Source organism: Brachycentrus maculatus, unplaced genomic scaffold (genome assembly GCF_059751285.1).
Source record: "Brachycentrus maculatus isolate JH-2025_06_01 unplaced genomic scaffold, ASM5975128v1 h1tg000328l, whole genome shotgun sequence".
Lineage (NCBI taxonomy): Eukaryota > Metazoa > Arthropoda > Insecta > Trichoptera > Brachycentridae > Brachycentrus > Brachycentrus maculatus.
In genome coordinates this window covers 1,441,364-1,457,055 of record NW_028281077.1, presented here as the reverse complement: position 1 = coordinate 1,457,055, position 15,692 = coordinate 1,441,364, and the positions used below count along the sequence as shown (strand labels likewise).

At 34.0% G+C, this 15,692-nt stretch overlaps 2 protein-coding genes across 5 annotated transcripts; both read right to left on the bottom strand.

Moving 5' to 3' along the window:
• Positions 1–4,027: 4,027 nt before the first annotated feature.
• Positions 4,028–15,496, bottom strand: LOC148304151 (acidic amino acid decarboxylase GADL1-like). 3 transcript variants are annotated; one of them, XM_088268776.1, is made up of 8 exons: positions 15,367–15,496; positions 14,010–15,011; positions 12,906–13,134; positions 11,322–11,508; positions 10,097–10,277; positions 8,684–8,912; positions 6,505–6,699; positions 4,039–5,158 (listed from the first exon to the last, which is right to left on the bottom strand). In XM_088268776.1, the coding sequence occupies exons 2-8, from the start codon at positions 14,336–14,338 to the stop codon at positions 4,985–4,987; spliced, it is 1,524 nt and encodes a 507-aa protein (XP_088124902.1). In that variant the 5' UTR covers positions 14,339–15,011; positions 15,367–15,496; the 3' UTR covers positions 4,039–4,984. The 3 variants fall into 3 exon arrangements, with proteins under 3 accessions (XP_088124905.1, XP_088124902.1, XP_088124903.1); XM_088268777.1 differs by having other exon boundaries at positions 15,378–15,496; XM_088268779.1 differs by lacking the exons at positions 14,010–15,011; positions 15,367–15,496 and adding an exon at positions 15,064–15,303 and having other exon boundaries at positions 4,028–5,158.
• On the bottom strand, positions 13,969–15,496 carry Uxt (Uxt prefoldin-like subunit). 2 transcript variants are annotated; one of them, XM_088268780.1, is made up of 2 exons: positions 15,367–15,496; positions 13,969–15,011 (listed from the first exon to the last, which is right to left on the bottom strand). In XM_088268780.1, the coding sequence occupies exon 2, from the start codon at positions 15,003–15,005 to the stop codon at positions 14,565–14,567; it is 441 nt and encodes a 146-aa protein (XP_088124906.1). In that variant the 5' UTR covers positions 15,006–15,011; positions 15,367–15,496; the 3' UTR covers positions 13,969–14,564. The 2 variants fall into 2 exon arrangements, with proteins under 2 accessions (XP_088124906.1, XP_088124907.1); XM_088268781.1 differs by having other exon boundaries at positions 15,378–15,496.
• Positions 15,497–15,692: the final 196 nt, after the last annotated feature.

Sequence of the window (15,692 nt, the reverse complement as noted above, 5' to 3'; positions counted from 1 at the left end):
CAAAATGCATTATGAGGTGGATAAAAACAATATATCAATACAAGTCCCCAGAAGCATATATTTTTATGATTCACAAATGTACAGACATTTAAATAGTTATATTCGAATGAAATTTTTCGTTAATGCCTCATTTTAAGGTTTTAATTACATAATATGGCTGTGATTCATGACACCTTTCAAGGGCCTACAACAACCGTACCTTTGAGATTAGATTTGCAAAGAATTTTAGGTGTGCGGTATTTTGACTTTGTGAGGAATGAAGAAATAAGGCATTGGACCTCAGTAACCTATGGTCACAACTGTCATCAAGAAGAGTCAATTCAGTTGGCTAAATGGTAAACTGAATTATTTCTTCTTCTTCATTTTATAGATCCTCAGGATCTGTCAGTGTCTCCGCCTGTCGCTCTTGGGATGTTGACTCTTTCCACCTTTTTGGAGGTCTGCCTAGGGGTCTACATCCTTCAGGGTTTCCTTGAAAGGCGATATGTGGAAGTTTATTTTCTGATATTCTGTTATTATTTAAATGTATTTTTTTATAAGTTACAAATCTGTATCTGCAGATGGGAATGATAATTATTATTGAAGAATTACAAACTGACTTATCAAGAAGGATTATTAAAACAGCTTTGTTACTCACTTATTAATTACACTGGATTTTATTATTACTTTATCATTATTTTTGTTTAAACTTAAAATGTTATTAAGTTTTTTGATTAATTTATATGATTTCTTTGGTTTATTTGTTCACCTCCTATAATCTTTCAACCTTCATTAAGTTACCCCAGCTCAAGTTGTCCCATGCTCAGATTTGAGCCAGTCGGTAAACTGCTAACCTTGGCTTAGTTCTGCATTGGTAATGGTTCATTATTTGCTTGAACGATAAAGATGAGAATAACATGGGCCAATGTTTAGCGCCCAAATAAAGGTTAACAGTATGTGTCCTTGTCACTAAAGGTGGAGACTGACTGGAGCATTTCGTCATAACATAACGTCGTAACATTGCTTGCGACGAGCATCACCGAGCATCAGAAACTATGGAGTGCTCGGCTCGGTGTACTGACCGCCTGAATGCTCGTATCGTAACGTGTTACGTTACGACGAAATTCTCCTGTCAGTCTCCACCTTAAAATTAACATAGGCAGGCAATGTGGCATAGTTGGGTAGATTCTCAACTGAGTAGCTGGCATCGCAGGTTCGATTCCCTCTAATTGAAATGTAAATTCATGAAGTATTATTTATGAATGGTTTGTGATGTGTTTTTCACCTTCTCTATCTCCACTACCCTACCTGGAGACAAACCTATAAAAGTGGAGGTTTTGAGGGTTATTCCTTAAAAAAAAATAGCTGTACCTGGCCACATGTTGTTGTGGCTCAGTCAAGTTAAATGGAAAAGAAAAAAGCACACATATCTTATATGTTTTATTTCAATTCATTGTGAAGCAAACAAAATAATAAAAATTTATGAAACAATAGTGCATAAGATAAAACAGTAAATATATAGTTTTTTCCAATCTATATTTTATTTTAATAGTGATTCGTCGCTACAGACACCATTATGCTGGTTACCGATATCATCAAACCGAAAACAATAAAAATGCTGGGTTTGACCTGTCATACCTAAAAACACATGTCACAATATATAATATATAAACGTGTATTGTAATGTAACATTGTATCAAAACTTCAAAGCAATCAGTGAATTACGTTAGAAGATTTAAGAGTTTAAACAAACGAATATTTATAATTTAATTTTTATAGATATATCTAGAAAGATTGTCAATCTCTGGCTTTTACATTCATACTTAATATGACATGAATCACACATATAAAAGTATTACCAAAATTTCTAACTTTCTCTTTGTGGTGTGGTCTGATAGAATTCCAAATTAGAAAGTTTCTACAAAGTGATATAAGGGTGAGAAATTATGAATTTTCATTAGTGTCACCATTGAAGTGCTTATTTGAATTTGTAATAATGACAATACTAAAGGGACTGCGGTTATTACTAGTTATCAACATTTTTATAATTACTTATGTTGATTGCAGCCCTTTCGGGAGGTTTTTATGGTCAATTGGGAAAAGAGGTAAGAGATAAATTATTTCATTAATAAGATGAAGAGCTCCAACCTCATCATAAAGCGGCTTGTGGAGCATAGATGGGGGCTGGACATGTGGCGGCACTGGAGCGCAGTGCTGCGTTTGCCAGCGAGCTAATTTTCGTCTACATCTCTCCAAATTTATTATTATTTTAATTTTAATTTTATTTTATTTTTATTTTTTTATTATTTCTTTCAATTTCTTATTTCCTTCTTATTTCTAATTTCATTGTTTAAATAAAATGTTGTAAAACATATATGGCTGACTAAGTATTGCACCCACCACTTAGTCAAGCTGGAATAAAGAGTTATAAAAAAATTAATTAAAAATGCATAAAATAAAACATACTGCAGGGCTAGGCAGAGAGAATAGATCGCTCTACTGCTCTGTCATTGCAAACATTCTGTGCCTCTTCCACGTTCATGCATATCCTGTTACATACCCGCCGATTATTTTGACTTCTAACCTGACACATTCAAGTATTTCGCATACTTCAAAAGCCCATAAATATAATGATCTAATAATAAATGGAATCAACGTTAACTTTGCATCATTAATATAAATGAAAACACAAATTATGGCTCTACTGAATTAATTTGTTTTGTGAGAGATGTTTCACCTTGTGAGGGCATTATCAAACAGCTGTCACGATAATAAATTAATTCAAACAAGTACTATTCTCATTAATTGATTTGGCAGTCACTTTGTGGTGAAATCTACCCATTTTTAATTTAAGTTTTACTGGAAATAGTGGTATTTATTAAATAAAAGTTAAATTTAAAAAAGTAATATTCTATTTTCAAATTCAGTACACTCCCAATTTCCGGAATGGATGGTGAGAAAAATCCTGTATAATTGATTTACCAGTTAATCAAGGCATGAAAAAAATGTAAACAAAGGGAAATTAAAATAGAAATTTTACAAAGAGATATTTTGCACCAATTCTTATTTTTAAAAGTTTTATGCCACAAAGTTTTGTTTAGATTAGAGGTAGGTAAGATCCACATCAGTAAATCCGAAAACTAATACTAATACTAAAAGATAAATCGCACCGATAAGGCGGGAGAATTTTGATCACCAATATAATGAAGATAGAGAAATATTCAAAAATTTTAGGTCATAAACATGACAAGTGAGATACTGTTATTCTATCACTGCAGATAGCAAATGTGTTTGGCCCTCAACTTTTGTGGAGTATTTTTTGTTTTCGTAAAATTAAATTTTCATAATATTCAAGTGTGAATTTAAACGGAAGTATGTAGCATCGCTTGAAATTTGGTTATTTTACAGAAAACAATGGTCTGTGTCCATTAATTCATCAATTGGAGCCACAAGATTACTTGCGCCATCGTGCATTCCCTTCAGGCAGTCGAACCATCGAAGATGAACCACGCTCTATCGAAGATTCACACCATATCCGAGTTAGCCGGGATTCATACCACAAAGATGTAGAAAGCTTCGATCCGGCGGCAACAGATGGCAGCTATGATTTAAAAAATGAGCCTCGAGACTCTCTCTGCGGAAACCTTTGCACTGCAGATGATGAATGTGGTCCTAACAAGAGATGCTGCCCAACTACATGTGGTTATGCCTGTTATGAACCAGTCCTTCTAATAAAAGGAAAGTATCTGGAATAGTTTTAATTAACATTTAAGATAACTGTGTCAAACCAATGCAGTGTTCTACGCACAATTGCATGCAAATGAGTGTTGGAAGAATTATAAAAAGTGTTTTAAAATCAGAAAAATAATGGTCTTTATCAAAGAGATGGTGCTTATTAAGTTATTGTTAGCCATATATAATTGTTACGTATTAAAGAATCAAATAAGATGTATGAAATGTAAAAAAAAAATATAATAAAAAAATATATATTTGACAATATTTTGTTTATTTGTTATAAATATCATAACAATAAAAGTATATCATACATTATTTTTAAACAAGAATCTTAAATTATTCTAAAACACATTAATTTATCGATCAATTTCAACTATTTTTTGTTTAATTGTTGGTTAAATATTTTAAAAATATAAACAAAAACAAATGGGCACAGCCAGTGCTTGTGTTTATAATATATTACAAAAAACAATATGTCACAAGGCAATAGTTTTATAACAAAAAAATAAATACAAATGATCTTAGCATATATGACAAACAAATTGCATGTGATTTTTACTTAAATTCTAGTTTTGATAAAATAAGAAAATAGAATAAATCAATTAATGCATTTAGATTTTTTTTAATCTTTATTGAAAACAGTAAATTCTTTAATATAAAATAAAAATAATACTATATATTTTTGCCCGATCAATGATTGTATATATCCAACAGATATATCTCTTTATACTAGCATATATATATATAAATTGCTTAAATTTTACAAAATTAACAGATCTCATGCAGGGCCAATCGAGAGTAAGTTACGCACGCGTAACATATTAATCACGACAGCAAACAAATCATTGAAAAATTTAAAATATTTACCATGAAAAAAATTAAGAATTTAACACTCAGCTACAATATTATGATGTTTTTTTTAATGAATTAGTTTCTCTCCTGCACTTAATAATTTTTTTTATATAAACTTAAAGTAATTTACTCTTACAATATGTAATAAAAATCAATATTTTACTAAAGAGTGGTACCAATAGTAAGAGTGAAACAGTCCCGAGTTATACTCTATGATAAAGCTTTAGCGAAAATTCAACAGATGTCACTATAAACCTTAAATATCACAATATAATAAGCAAAAAAACAGTCTAGGGTCACAGCGGTAAAATTTTTGGTAATTGTGATTACAGTGATTGCCGAATTGAGGATTATAAAACTCGTCTTCCGCATAAGATGTGTTAATAAAGTCAATGATCGAAATTGTTTGGATGTTTGTTTACAAGTCTTTTCCGAGAAGTTCAATTTCATCCAAAATGTATTTAACATCATGCCGGTTCAAAGCCGAGTTTTGTGTTACGAATCTAAAGAAGTTTGGTTTATCTTGTAGCGGCTGATAACTGAGCATTAGACTTCCTTTACGAATCATCCTCTCCTTTATAACAGGTGCAATCTGAAAATTTGCACGAGAATATTAATTAAAGGAAAAAGAAACAGCCCCCGCCCCCTCTTCAACGTCCCAAAGACACAACTTTCAAATTTAGACTTAGCTTAACATACGGTGTTTGAATTGATGAGGAATGCATCGAAACACGTGTCACAATAGATTTCAAGAAATAGTGGGAAGAAGAAAAAATGAAAAAAACCTTGATAGAGAAATAGGATATACTGACAAATACATTAAACATTTTCTTCTTTTATGTTTTTGATTATGACAAAAATGAAACAATGTTTTTTATTTAAAGCTTTCTTTATAAAAGAAATAAATTTGTGAATAAAAAATACAATATTGCTGTTATTTTCTAATCTTTCGAGATCCACACATTCTGTGTCCCTATGAGGATAGCTCGTTGGCTGAGTGTAGTTTAGATCAGGGCTGTCCAAACCATATGTGATCCCGGTCCAATTCAAATAACTAAATCGATTTGAGGGCCGCAGAAAAATGGATTTGACCTTTTTAAAGAATAATAAAAATAAAAGGATGTCATTGTTATATTGTAAAATAATTAATATTATAAGTTCTTATTTTTTTTTCATTTATTATTTTCTCAATAACAACATAAAAATAAAATAATGTTCTACAAAATATATTTTGCATAAGGAATTTTTATTGTACTTGCAAAAAGGTGAAAAATGCGTCACAGGCTACACAAATCAATCGCTCACTCCTTTCAAGAACGTCATATATCAAAAATCGTAAATTTTCAGTTGTGCATGTTTTCGGAATGTCCAGAAAATGTACTATATCCCATCAAAAGAGGCATATTTTAACTTTATATTTACCCGCTACAGGGCAGAAAGTGTTGTTTTTGCATTTTGAGGAAAAGGTATTGTTTAATTTTTTTTTTATCAAACTAAATAATTTTCAAATGAAGAAAAAACCTTCAGGTTTTACCTAAGAAACTCTGTTGAAAGTAAAAATTTCAATAAGTGGCTTGATATTTATTTTTAATGCATTGTGATATATTTTTAAACTTTAAAAACGTTCTCCTGAAAAATCAAGTTTTTTGATTTATGACGTTCTTGAAAGGAGTGAGCGAAATATAAACTGTGCTTTGGACAGTTGTAGTCGAGATATTTGAGACCATTATTAGAGTACTTTAATGTATTGCCCTCGTGAACATAGAGGTATTGATATTAACAGCAGCTTTACTCGCGTTCCATATAGAAACACGACCAGTGCCTACAATGCCTTATCCTTGCCCAACCCTACTGCCTCCCTGATCAAAAACTCAAAGCACGCCACTATTAAATGTTAATTGATGTAGTATCAAATTATCATGTGAAACAGGACTATACCTTGTGCATCTTTGTTTTCCATTCGGCGGAATCTTGATCGAGACTCTTCAACGATGGGGGAATAAACCAAAAGCATACATTCACAAACTGGGGCTCAATGACCAGTTTAAAGTTTTCACGTTCCTTCACCGCATCCTTAAAATACTGCGACGTCGACATAATTGTGTCCACGTGCTTTTCAAATCCACTCATGCCCTGTGTGAAAAAATAAAAAGCCAAAAATTAATTGAGATATTAAAAACCAGAAAAAATACTAACAGATTGTATGATGAATTATTTATATAAAAGCCTCCTGCATATGATATACTTTTAAATATATTTTTTATGTCTAGGGGTGATGATCGGGAATTAATCTCAGAAACTTATGCACGATAACCAAACACAATATTCACTACCCAACTAAGAGATTCATTTTAAATTAAATAATATTTAAATTAATATATTTTGAATCAATATTTAAAAATATACACCTAAATGAAAATCTAAAATCATACGGATGTGTTAGCTGATGTGTTGTCATGGAGAAACAGCAATTTTATAAGTCAGGATTACACAATCAATAATAACTGAACAAAAGTAGGCACGTATGTCTGAGGATAGATGGACGAAAAAGGTGTTTAACTGGAGGCCTAGAACAGGACGCAGAAGCGTGGGTAGGCCCCAACAAGATGGTCCGATGACATTAAAAAAGTGGCGGGCCCACACTGGAAGACTGTCACGCCCAACAGAGAACTGTGGATGTCCAAGCGGGAGGCTTTTGTTCAATACTGGACAAAAGAAGAAGGCTGAAGTAAGTAATTAAGTACAAAGACTCGAACTGAACCCGGGACCTTATGTATGGCGGTTAAATATGCAAACCACTAAACTGTGGAAGCAAACAGTAAAAAGTACATACAATTCACTAAAAATATGTTCATTTCATATTCTTTAAAGAAATATTTAATGGTAAAGAAAAATAAGTACAAATATATTTTTAATATTAGTTGAGGATAACACTAGTGAATTGTTTAAAAAAATTAACTCTCAAAATGTGTAAACAACACTCAATTTCAAGGGTTATCAGTTAAACCCTAGAGTTTTCATCGAAGTGTGAAAAAATATGTAAAAGAAGCAGTTTTTCCACAGTGTTGAGTGTGAAGATTGCGTAAGCTTCGCATCCCTATTGAGCCAAGTGTCGTGAATGGCAGATCTCAAGTTTGAGACATGATCTCTCGATATATTCGCAGTCATCAGCTAAACAGTTAACAGAAAGGGTGAATATGTAATCAATGTAAATAGAAAAGCATTCAATACTTGAGCGAAAGTGAAAAGGGTTAAAAAAAAAGGTTGAATCTAATAGAAAGCCATTTATGAAATCATATTAATAAAGAACTGATGCAGACGCATCTACTTCCATTTAACTTTTCAAACAATCAAAATTGATATTATTTTATTTGACATCTCAACAAAGATGAAGAAGAATATGGAAGTCTGGGCATTTACGGGGCTTACGACAGTTGTAGGCTGGTTTGAGTAATCACTTTACACATGTGTAAAATTCACCAATTCTACCATGATTGACAACCACACTACTCAAATTCCTAGAAGTTCTATATATATATATGATCAAATTTCGAAACATAGTTCTTAAATTACTAGAATTTCACTAGAGACATCTATTGGTGAGATGAAAAGAAGCTATTTATTAGGCAGAAACTCTTTCATTTGCATGTGAGGTCCGAATCCTGGATTATTATCACCTAAAACCTGAAGGTTTTTTCTCCTTCTGAAAAATATTTAAAAAAAATAATTAAACAATGCCTTTTCTTAAAAATGGAAAAACAAATATTTCTGCCCTGTAGCGAATAAATATTAAGTTAAAAATATACCTTTTTTGGGATATAGTACATTTTCTGGGCATTCCGAAAAAAATGCGCAGTTGAATATTGACAATATTTGATTTATGACGTTCTTGAAAGGAGTGAGCAATGTGTACTATGTCATGAGATTCATCATACATATATCTAGGAATTCAAAAAAATTGAGTAGTGTGGTTGTCAATCATGGGTTTGATGGCAAATATTGCATGTATGTAAAGCTATCACTAATCAACCTATGACAGGTCATAAGCCCTGTAAATACCCAGACTTCCATATTATTCTTCATCTATGTTGAGATGTAAAGAAAAAAAATTTTTTACCTTGGCTTTCCACATGAGCCAGAATTTGAAGACATCAGGTCGTCTCCCGCACTGAATATGTGAATCTCCGCAGTCTAGATCTGAACCGTAGAATTTATCCGGCTGGAAAAGGTATGACGCCTTGGCCGAATGACAGTCTCTGAGAATATTCGGATGCCTGGTCAGCAGGATGGAGCACTGCTGAGGTACTGCCAACAGTTTGTGAGGGTTGAACGTCAGGGAATCTGCCCTGAAAGCGTAAGGAATTTATTTGTTTGACACATTATATAAATCTATCAGCGAAAGCTAAATTGGCGGGACACGTTACAGGTATTTCAACTTGATATGAAACATCTATTGTTCCTCTTTAATGCCTTATACGTCTGTATTTATCTTTATTTGCCTGTATTTATCTTTATATGTCTGTATATATATATTTTTTTAAATCCTTATCTGCATAGGGCACTGCATCATATAAACACAGTGTTACCTTGATCGTTAACACCTGAAGGAAAGGTGATCGGCACTCCGCTTCAGGTACCAGTTCAGCATAATATAAAGAAAGAAAGAATCCAAGGTAGAGATAAGCATTATAAATAAAATTTAAAAAGGTGTGTTGAGATGGTTTGGGCACGTGAATCGAATGAGTCAAGAAAGAACAGTAAAACAAATTTACTAGCCAAATGTTGTCGGAAATAGAAGCAGAGGAAGACCGAGGAAAAGTTCGCATGATCAATTATTTAAAATACTTGAAAGTGGTCTAGTCAGGAGTTGGAATAATCAGCGGGTGTGTATGAGGAGATGCATGAATGTTGAAGAGGCGAAGATTGTTTGCAAAGACAGAATGGTGTGGCGTTCAATTCTTTTTGTCTACCCTTGCAGAGCAGCGGTGTGATGCTTTATTAAATAGTTAGTTATTTCAAATATGAGGAGCTGAAGAGGGTTTCGGAAAATAGACTAGAATGGCGAAGGAGATATCATTTGTTGCTGCAGACCAATCGCTGGATTGAGACCAGAGAGAGATCAAATATTTTACTCAAAACACAAATCTCCCAAAAAATACACTTATATTTAATTTTGAGATTCAATTCAATTCAATTTTAAAAAAATTAATATATACATTACAAACCAAACATTTAAGGCGTAAACATTAAAAACATAAATTAAAAAGTAAGCAAAAAGACTGTTGTCAAAGATTTAGAAGAATCCCGCTACGGATATTGTTCAACATAGCGGTAGCTCTTCCTACAGGCATAACCATATTGGCGGGTTGGTCCTGTATATAGGAGTCTATGCCGACGCTGTCTTAGGTAACTATTGGAAACATACAGACCAAGGCTCCGGATAGTTTCAGGATTATCAACCGTACCGCGCAACAATCGATAAAAATGCACAATCAAAAACACATTCCAGATTTCAGAGATTTCAAGTTACCTATGAATTCCGTCGATTTTTTTAGCATGGGTTTGGGAGAAGACTACTCCCCCTCCCCATGCTGCGTCCACGTGAAGCCAGATGCCGTGAGCTTCACATACGTCTGCGATGCCCGAAATGGGATCAAAGGCACCCAACACGGTTGTACCAGCTGTAGCCACAACAGCAAATGGAATGTCACCTAAATAATAAAAGGTCATAAAATAAAGTAAGCAAGGGGTGGAAAAGGGGATAAAGATATTGAGTGAATCTTTTTTAACCTTTATCCATACCCAACGATGCATAGGGCACTGCATCATATAAATACTGTGTTATCTTGATCGTTAACACCTGATGGAAAGGTGATCAGCCCTCTGCTTCAGGTACCAGTCCAGGGCAATATTGAATATTTATTAGAAAAATCACATATATTTATCTGACCCCCCCTGGGAATCGAACCCGGGACCTCCAGTACCGACTAGACTGACTGCTAGACATACAATGCCAGCTCACTAATCCAAATGTAAATCGTGCAGTAAGTTGTCCGGATTAGGGAATTGTATTAGGAAAAATGAGACAAAAAAAGGAAGTTTCGGTTATGAAAATGCTCTTAGTTTTACATTTTTATTGAGGTATGGAATGAATAATTTTAAAATTTGACATTTTTATTTTAGTTTGAAAAAATCAGATATTTACTTTTGGACCAATGAACCTAACTGGTGTTCAAGGGCTAAATCACGCATTGGTCTCAAAACCATCAATTACTCAGTGTTCTGGGAGACTTCTTCAGCCCAGTTTTTGGATATGTTGAAAGCTTTCACGCCTTCAGAAGGTGGAATGTTTGAAACTGGCATCAGCTGCTTACCGTAATAAGATTCATTCTCGAGACATTCACATGTGACAGCACGTATGATGTCCTCGTCATTCAAAAAATCACGATTATGGAGCCATGAATTTTCTATTTTTTTTATTTGAAAAGGAATAACCCGCAAAGGGTCTATTTTAGATGCCTGTCATCAGGTAGGATAGTAATTATAGGGAAGGTAAATGTGAAAAATACATCACAAATACCTAGACCAATTATAAACTTGAATTCATTTTGCAATTTGCGGGAATTAAACCCGCGACGCCAGTTTCGCAGTCGAGCATCTACCCAACTACGCCGTGACGGATTATTTGGATTACAACGCGTTTCGGATTACAGGGTGTTAGGATTAGCGAGTTGGAAACGTACTAATATATTTACCTTCTTTGTAACTATTTTCAATACAGCTTTGCAAGTGCTTGATGTCCATACTCCCCGTGGAATCAGTTTTGACAAGGACAACATTATTCTCACCAATGCCAAGGAACGCAGCCATTTTTTTTATGGAGTAGTGAGCGTCAACTGATGTAAATATTACAAGGCGCGGCAGACCGGTTATACCGTTGCGCTGGAAGAAAGCGTTTACCTATAAGTTTAATATGATTAAAATGTATTAAATAATGATAAATTATTAATCTTATCATGATTTCAAAATCATAACCAATGGATCAATTTTTTAAAACAATTTTTATTGTATTATACAGTGGGTCTTCAATTAATTATCGACAGGGTAAATAGGTACTCTACGCACATGGGGCTTACAATAAATGTTGCAAAAACCCATGTGTTGTGCAACAGCTCATGCCTAGATGCCCAACAACCCTTGATGTTGAGTAACCAGCGCATCGAAAGGGTCGAGAGTTTCAAGTACTTGGGAGTGTACGCGACTGAAAATGGCAGCCTTCAAAAGGAACTGGGAGTGCGATTAGGACTCGCAGGGTCCGCATTTAACAGTATGAAGGCTGTCTGGAGATCGGATTTATACTCGGTGAAGACCAAATGCCGCCTATACAATGCCTGCATTGCTCCTGTTCTCTTATACGGCTGTAAAACATGGCACCTTACAAGGGCCCAGAGCAGCCGTGTACTAAGCTTTGAAAAAAGGTGTCTGCGGAGAATTTTAGGCGTGTGGTAGTTTGACTTTGTGAGGAATGAAGAGATAAGGCGTAGGACACAGCAAATCTTGGTCACAACTGTCGTCAAGAAAAGGCGATTCAGTTGGCTTGGCCATGTACTCCGCATGCCTCCTGAGAGCCTTAACCAAGCTTGCCTCTTTTACAAGGCATCAGGTTCGCACAGCCCAGGACGACCACTGCTGACAATTCGTCGGCAGTTCTCGTCAGAACTTCGGGACGCGAATCTGACTTGGGAGGATGCAAGGGAGCTGGCAGCCGACAGAAAAACCTGGAGACAGTTTGTGGACTCCGTATGCTCCACCTAGGGAGCGGATATGGTGTTAAATACAGTGGAACCTCTCATAAAAGTAATTCACAAAACAAGCAAAAAAAAAATGAAAATTTTGCTCCCTTAACAAGCAATGTTTCGCATAACAAGTAACAAAGAAAGGGCAATTCCCTTTTCCACGACATTCAATGGACACACTTTCGAAAAAAATTAGAAGCGTCGGCTAAAACAAATGTCTTAAAACAGTTTTCTAGTTAAAAGGGATAAATTATTTGTCATAAATTCATAATCTTAATTACGTTTCTTCCAAATCAAAATTAAATTCCAAGTTTTAACACTCTTTAACAATTTACAAGTACAATTTTATTTGAATAAATGTTTTAAAAATTATTACAAGAATTGAGTTTTCTTTCGGCCTGGAACGCATTAATCTATTTTCCATTGGTTTGTATGGGAAAAAATGTTTCGCTTAGTGAGTGTTTTGCATAACGAGTAAGATGCTGGAACGAATTTAATTTCTGAGAGGTTCCACTGTAGTTTGATTTAACAGCTACATGTTACCTTAATGTCATGATTGTAAGAATATCGAGCCAAATTGATCCCTATTCCATTGGCAATTGAACCTCCCGGACAGAAAATCCCATCACCTTCTTTCCAGCCAAATAATATCCTCATCTTTTCCAGAACACTTTTCTCCATCAACGTGAATACCGGAGCAACTTCGTATGTATAAACTGAACCATTAAGGGCATCAGTTACAATCTGCCCGGCCAGGCCAAATGGATCTAATCTGGAATTATTGTTTTATTGAATTTAGGTATTATGATCCTATTTTAAGGGATAACTAGCTTAGCACTTTTCACAAGGTCGTTTAATATATAGGTCGGAAAATAAAGTAATATAAAAATGCATAAATTTTACATACTTAAACTCACAAATTAAGTTTTGTTAAGTTAAATCCTTTGTATTTTTATAAAATATAAGAGATATACTGAGTTAATTTTGAACATAATTAAACCATCGATTTTCATCGTTATTTCAACACATATAGTTTTGTTTTCTCATTGGAAATATTATGATAATACGAGTACTAACAGGTTGTTATAATCCAAATACACAAACACACAAGGAAAAAACAACTGAAAGATGGGGAAGGGAGATACAAGGAATATATCATAAACACCCGGATCAATCGAAAATGAATATTTCTTGGATTCAATTTGCAATGGCCGGAAATTTTACTCAAGATACCAGTTTTGTAGTAATGTGTTAATCCAACGATGCCTCTTTGCTTGTAATATTACTAATTTATCACGGCAGATTACATATCATTTTTAAAATTTAAATAATTTCATTTATTGATTCTGCAGTCACTTAGTGGTAATATCACTAATTTTTTTAAATGAAATTTCACAAGGTAAATACCACCATTCCTAAAAATCTATTGTAACATATTACCCAACAATAATAATGATCTTGAAGTATGCATATAAGAACAAATTAAGAGCAAAAAATTATCAAAGCAAAGTGAATTCATCTTATCACTGTATTTTCATAAAAATGCAAAATTGACATTCAACATTAAAAGATAGGATGAAAGATGAATTGAAATGAAACAAATAAGTAAAGGTATGAAAAGTTTTAATGGATAAAATAAGTATGTACCCAGAAAATAGCTGGTTCACAAAGAATGGATGCCCTGTTTTCACGCTGTAGAGGATTGTATTTTTGATAGCTTTTAGTAAGAACTCTTCATTTTCCGGCTGCACGGAGAGCTCGAAATCTATCAATCGGCTCAGCGACTCGGGGTCCTTCCATCTTGTAACAGGTTTCGAGCGATCAGTGCCAGTGAAGACGGCTTCCTTCATCAGTAGTTGGAACACTTTACGGAGAAAACCGCCATGGGCCTCCGTGTCTGGTAGACTCATAAACCACTCATCGCAGGTCTTTATGTTATTGTTAATATCTGAGATACTAGAACTTTTCTGACTCATTTTGGTGTTAATTATGAGGTTGTACGGAAACTTAGAAGCGAATGACTGCAGCTTAATGTTGCGCAGGATTTATATACAATCGGAACAATTAAAAATGATTGCTCAGTTTGTCAAAATAACATCCCTTTTATGACATTACTTAGTCAATTAAGATAAATTGATTAATTGATTCACATTTGTTCAAAGGTCAAATATAATAATCCAATCAAACAGTCAATTTGCAATGTCATGATTTGGATTCTGCGTGAAGATTTTGTAGCTCGCCTATTCCGAACAGCATCAATTTGATGTGCGCTTTATTCTCGGCGCTCTTCTGTCGCAACTCAGTCGACATCTTTTCCAAAGCTTTGATCCGCAAATCTATAAACTTTTCCGATTCCTCTTTTGTGAATTCTAAAAAATGGTTTAGTCCAATGTCAAAAAGCATAGATGAAGAGTCTGTCACTTTGGCTTCTATGAAAAAGTTGCAACCGACATCCACTTGTGTTTTAAAACCATCGGGAAACTCGGATTTATTTTGTATGACATTGAGGGTCTGCTTTATTTGAGAAAACTCGGCAATCTCCGCATTGATCCTTTGTAAATGCTGATCGATCTTTTTTAAATCTTCTTTCAAGACATCATTAATGTAAGCTTCATAGTGTTGAACGGTTGCCGCTCTAGACATTTTAAACTGCAAGAAAAATAAAAATTAATCTTATTAATGCAATTTAAATCATCCTTACTGATCAGCGACGTCACCATCACCCGAAATTCCATAAAGCATGACTCCTTTATTTATCCTGACACCTTGACATTTTAAACACTTGAGAAAAGCTGGTTGTTGACTTTATTTGGTCCGACAATGGCATGGCAGATCTCCTCGTCTAATTAAAGTGGATTAGTACTTCAACGACACACAAAATATTGTTTGATTTAGTACAAACCAAAATAAAAATAAGACGTAGAAAAACATGGTCGTAACCTCAACAAGAACTTTAAATTCGCAGTAAAACGCCCTAGAAAATTAAAGCAAATCAATCCTTTACCTTATGTTTACCTTTTTTTACTGATTTCTGTATATAAATTCAGAAATCATTTGATATTTTTAAAGTTGGCCAGTATAAATTTTTGACAGCGCGGTGATGAACCTTCAAAACAAAATTTGAAATTTTATCTATGGTTTTGTGTTAGTGTTGCAAACAGTACTAATATGTGTTGTTCACTTGTACATTTATCTTTAGTGGTGCCTACCTAAAAAAAATACGGTATTATTGAGAAGCCTTGGTAATTTGTAAAATACGGTTGAGGAAAGGTTGTAATTGTTTTTTTTTGTGATATTAAAATAAATTATTAATAATACCCGTAACGATGT

Coding starts and splice junctions, on each gene's coding strand:
- Uxt (XM_088268780.1), bottom strand. CDS start 15,005: ATGTCTAGAGCGGCAACCGTTCAACACTATGAAGCTTACATTAATGAT.
- LOC148304151 (XM_088268776.1), bottom strand. CDS start 14,338: ATGAGTCAGAAAAGTTCTAGTATCTCAGATATTAACAATAACATAAAG. Junction 10,278..11,321: donor TGAAAATAGTTACAAAGAAG/GTAAATATATTA, acceptor TTTATTATTTAG/GTGACATTCCATTTGCTGTT. Junction 8,913..10,096: donor AAAATCGACGGAATTCATAG/GTAACTTGAAAT, acceptor TTACGCTTTCAG/GGCAGATTCCCTGACGTTCA.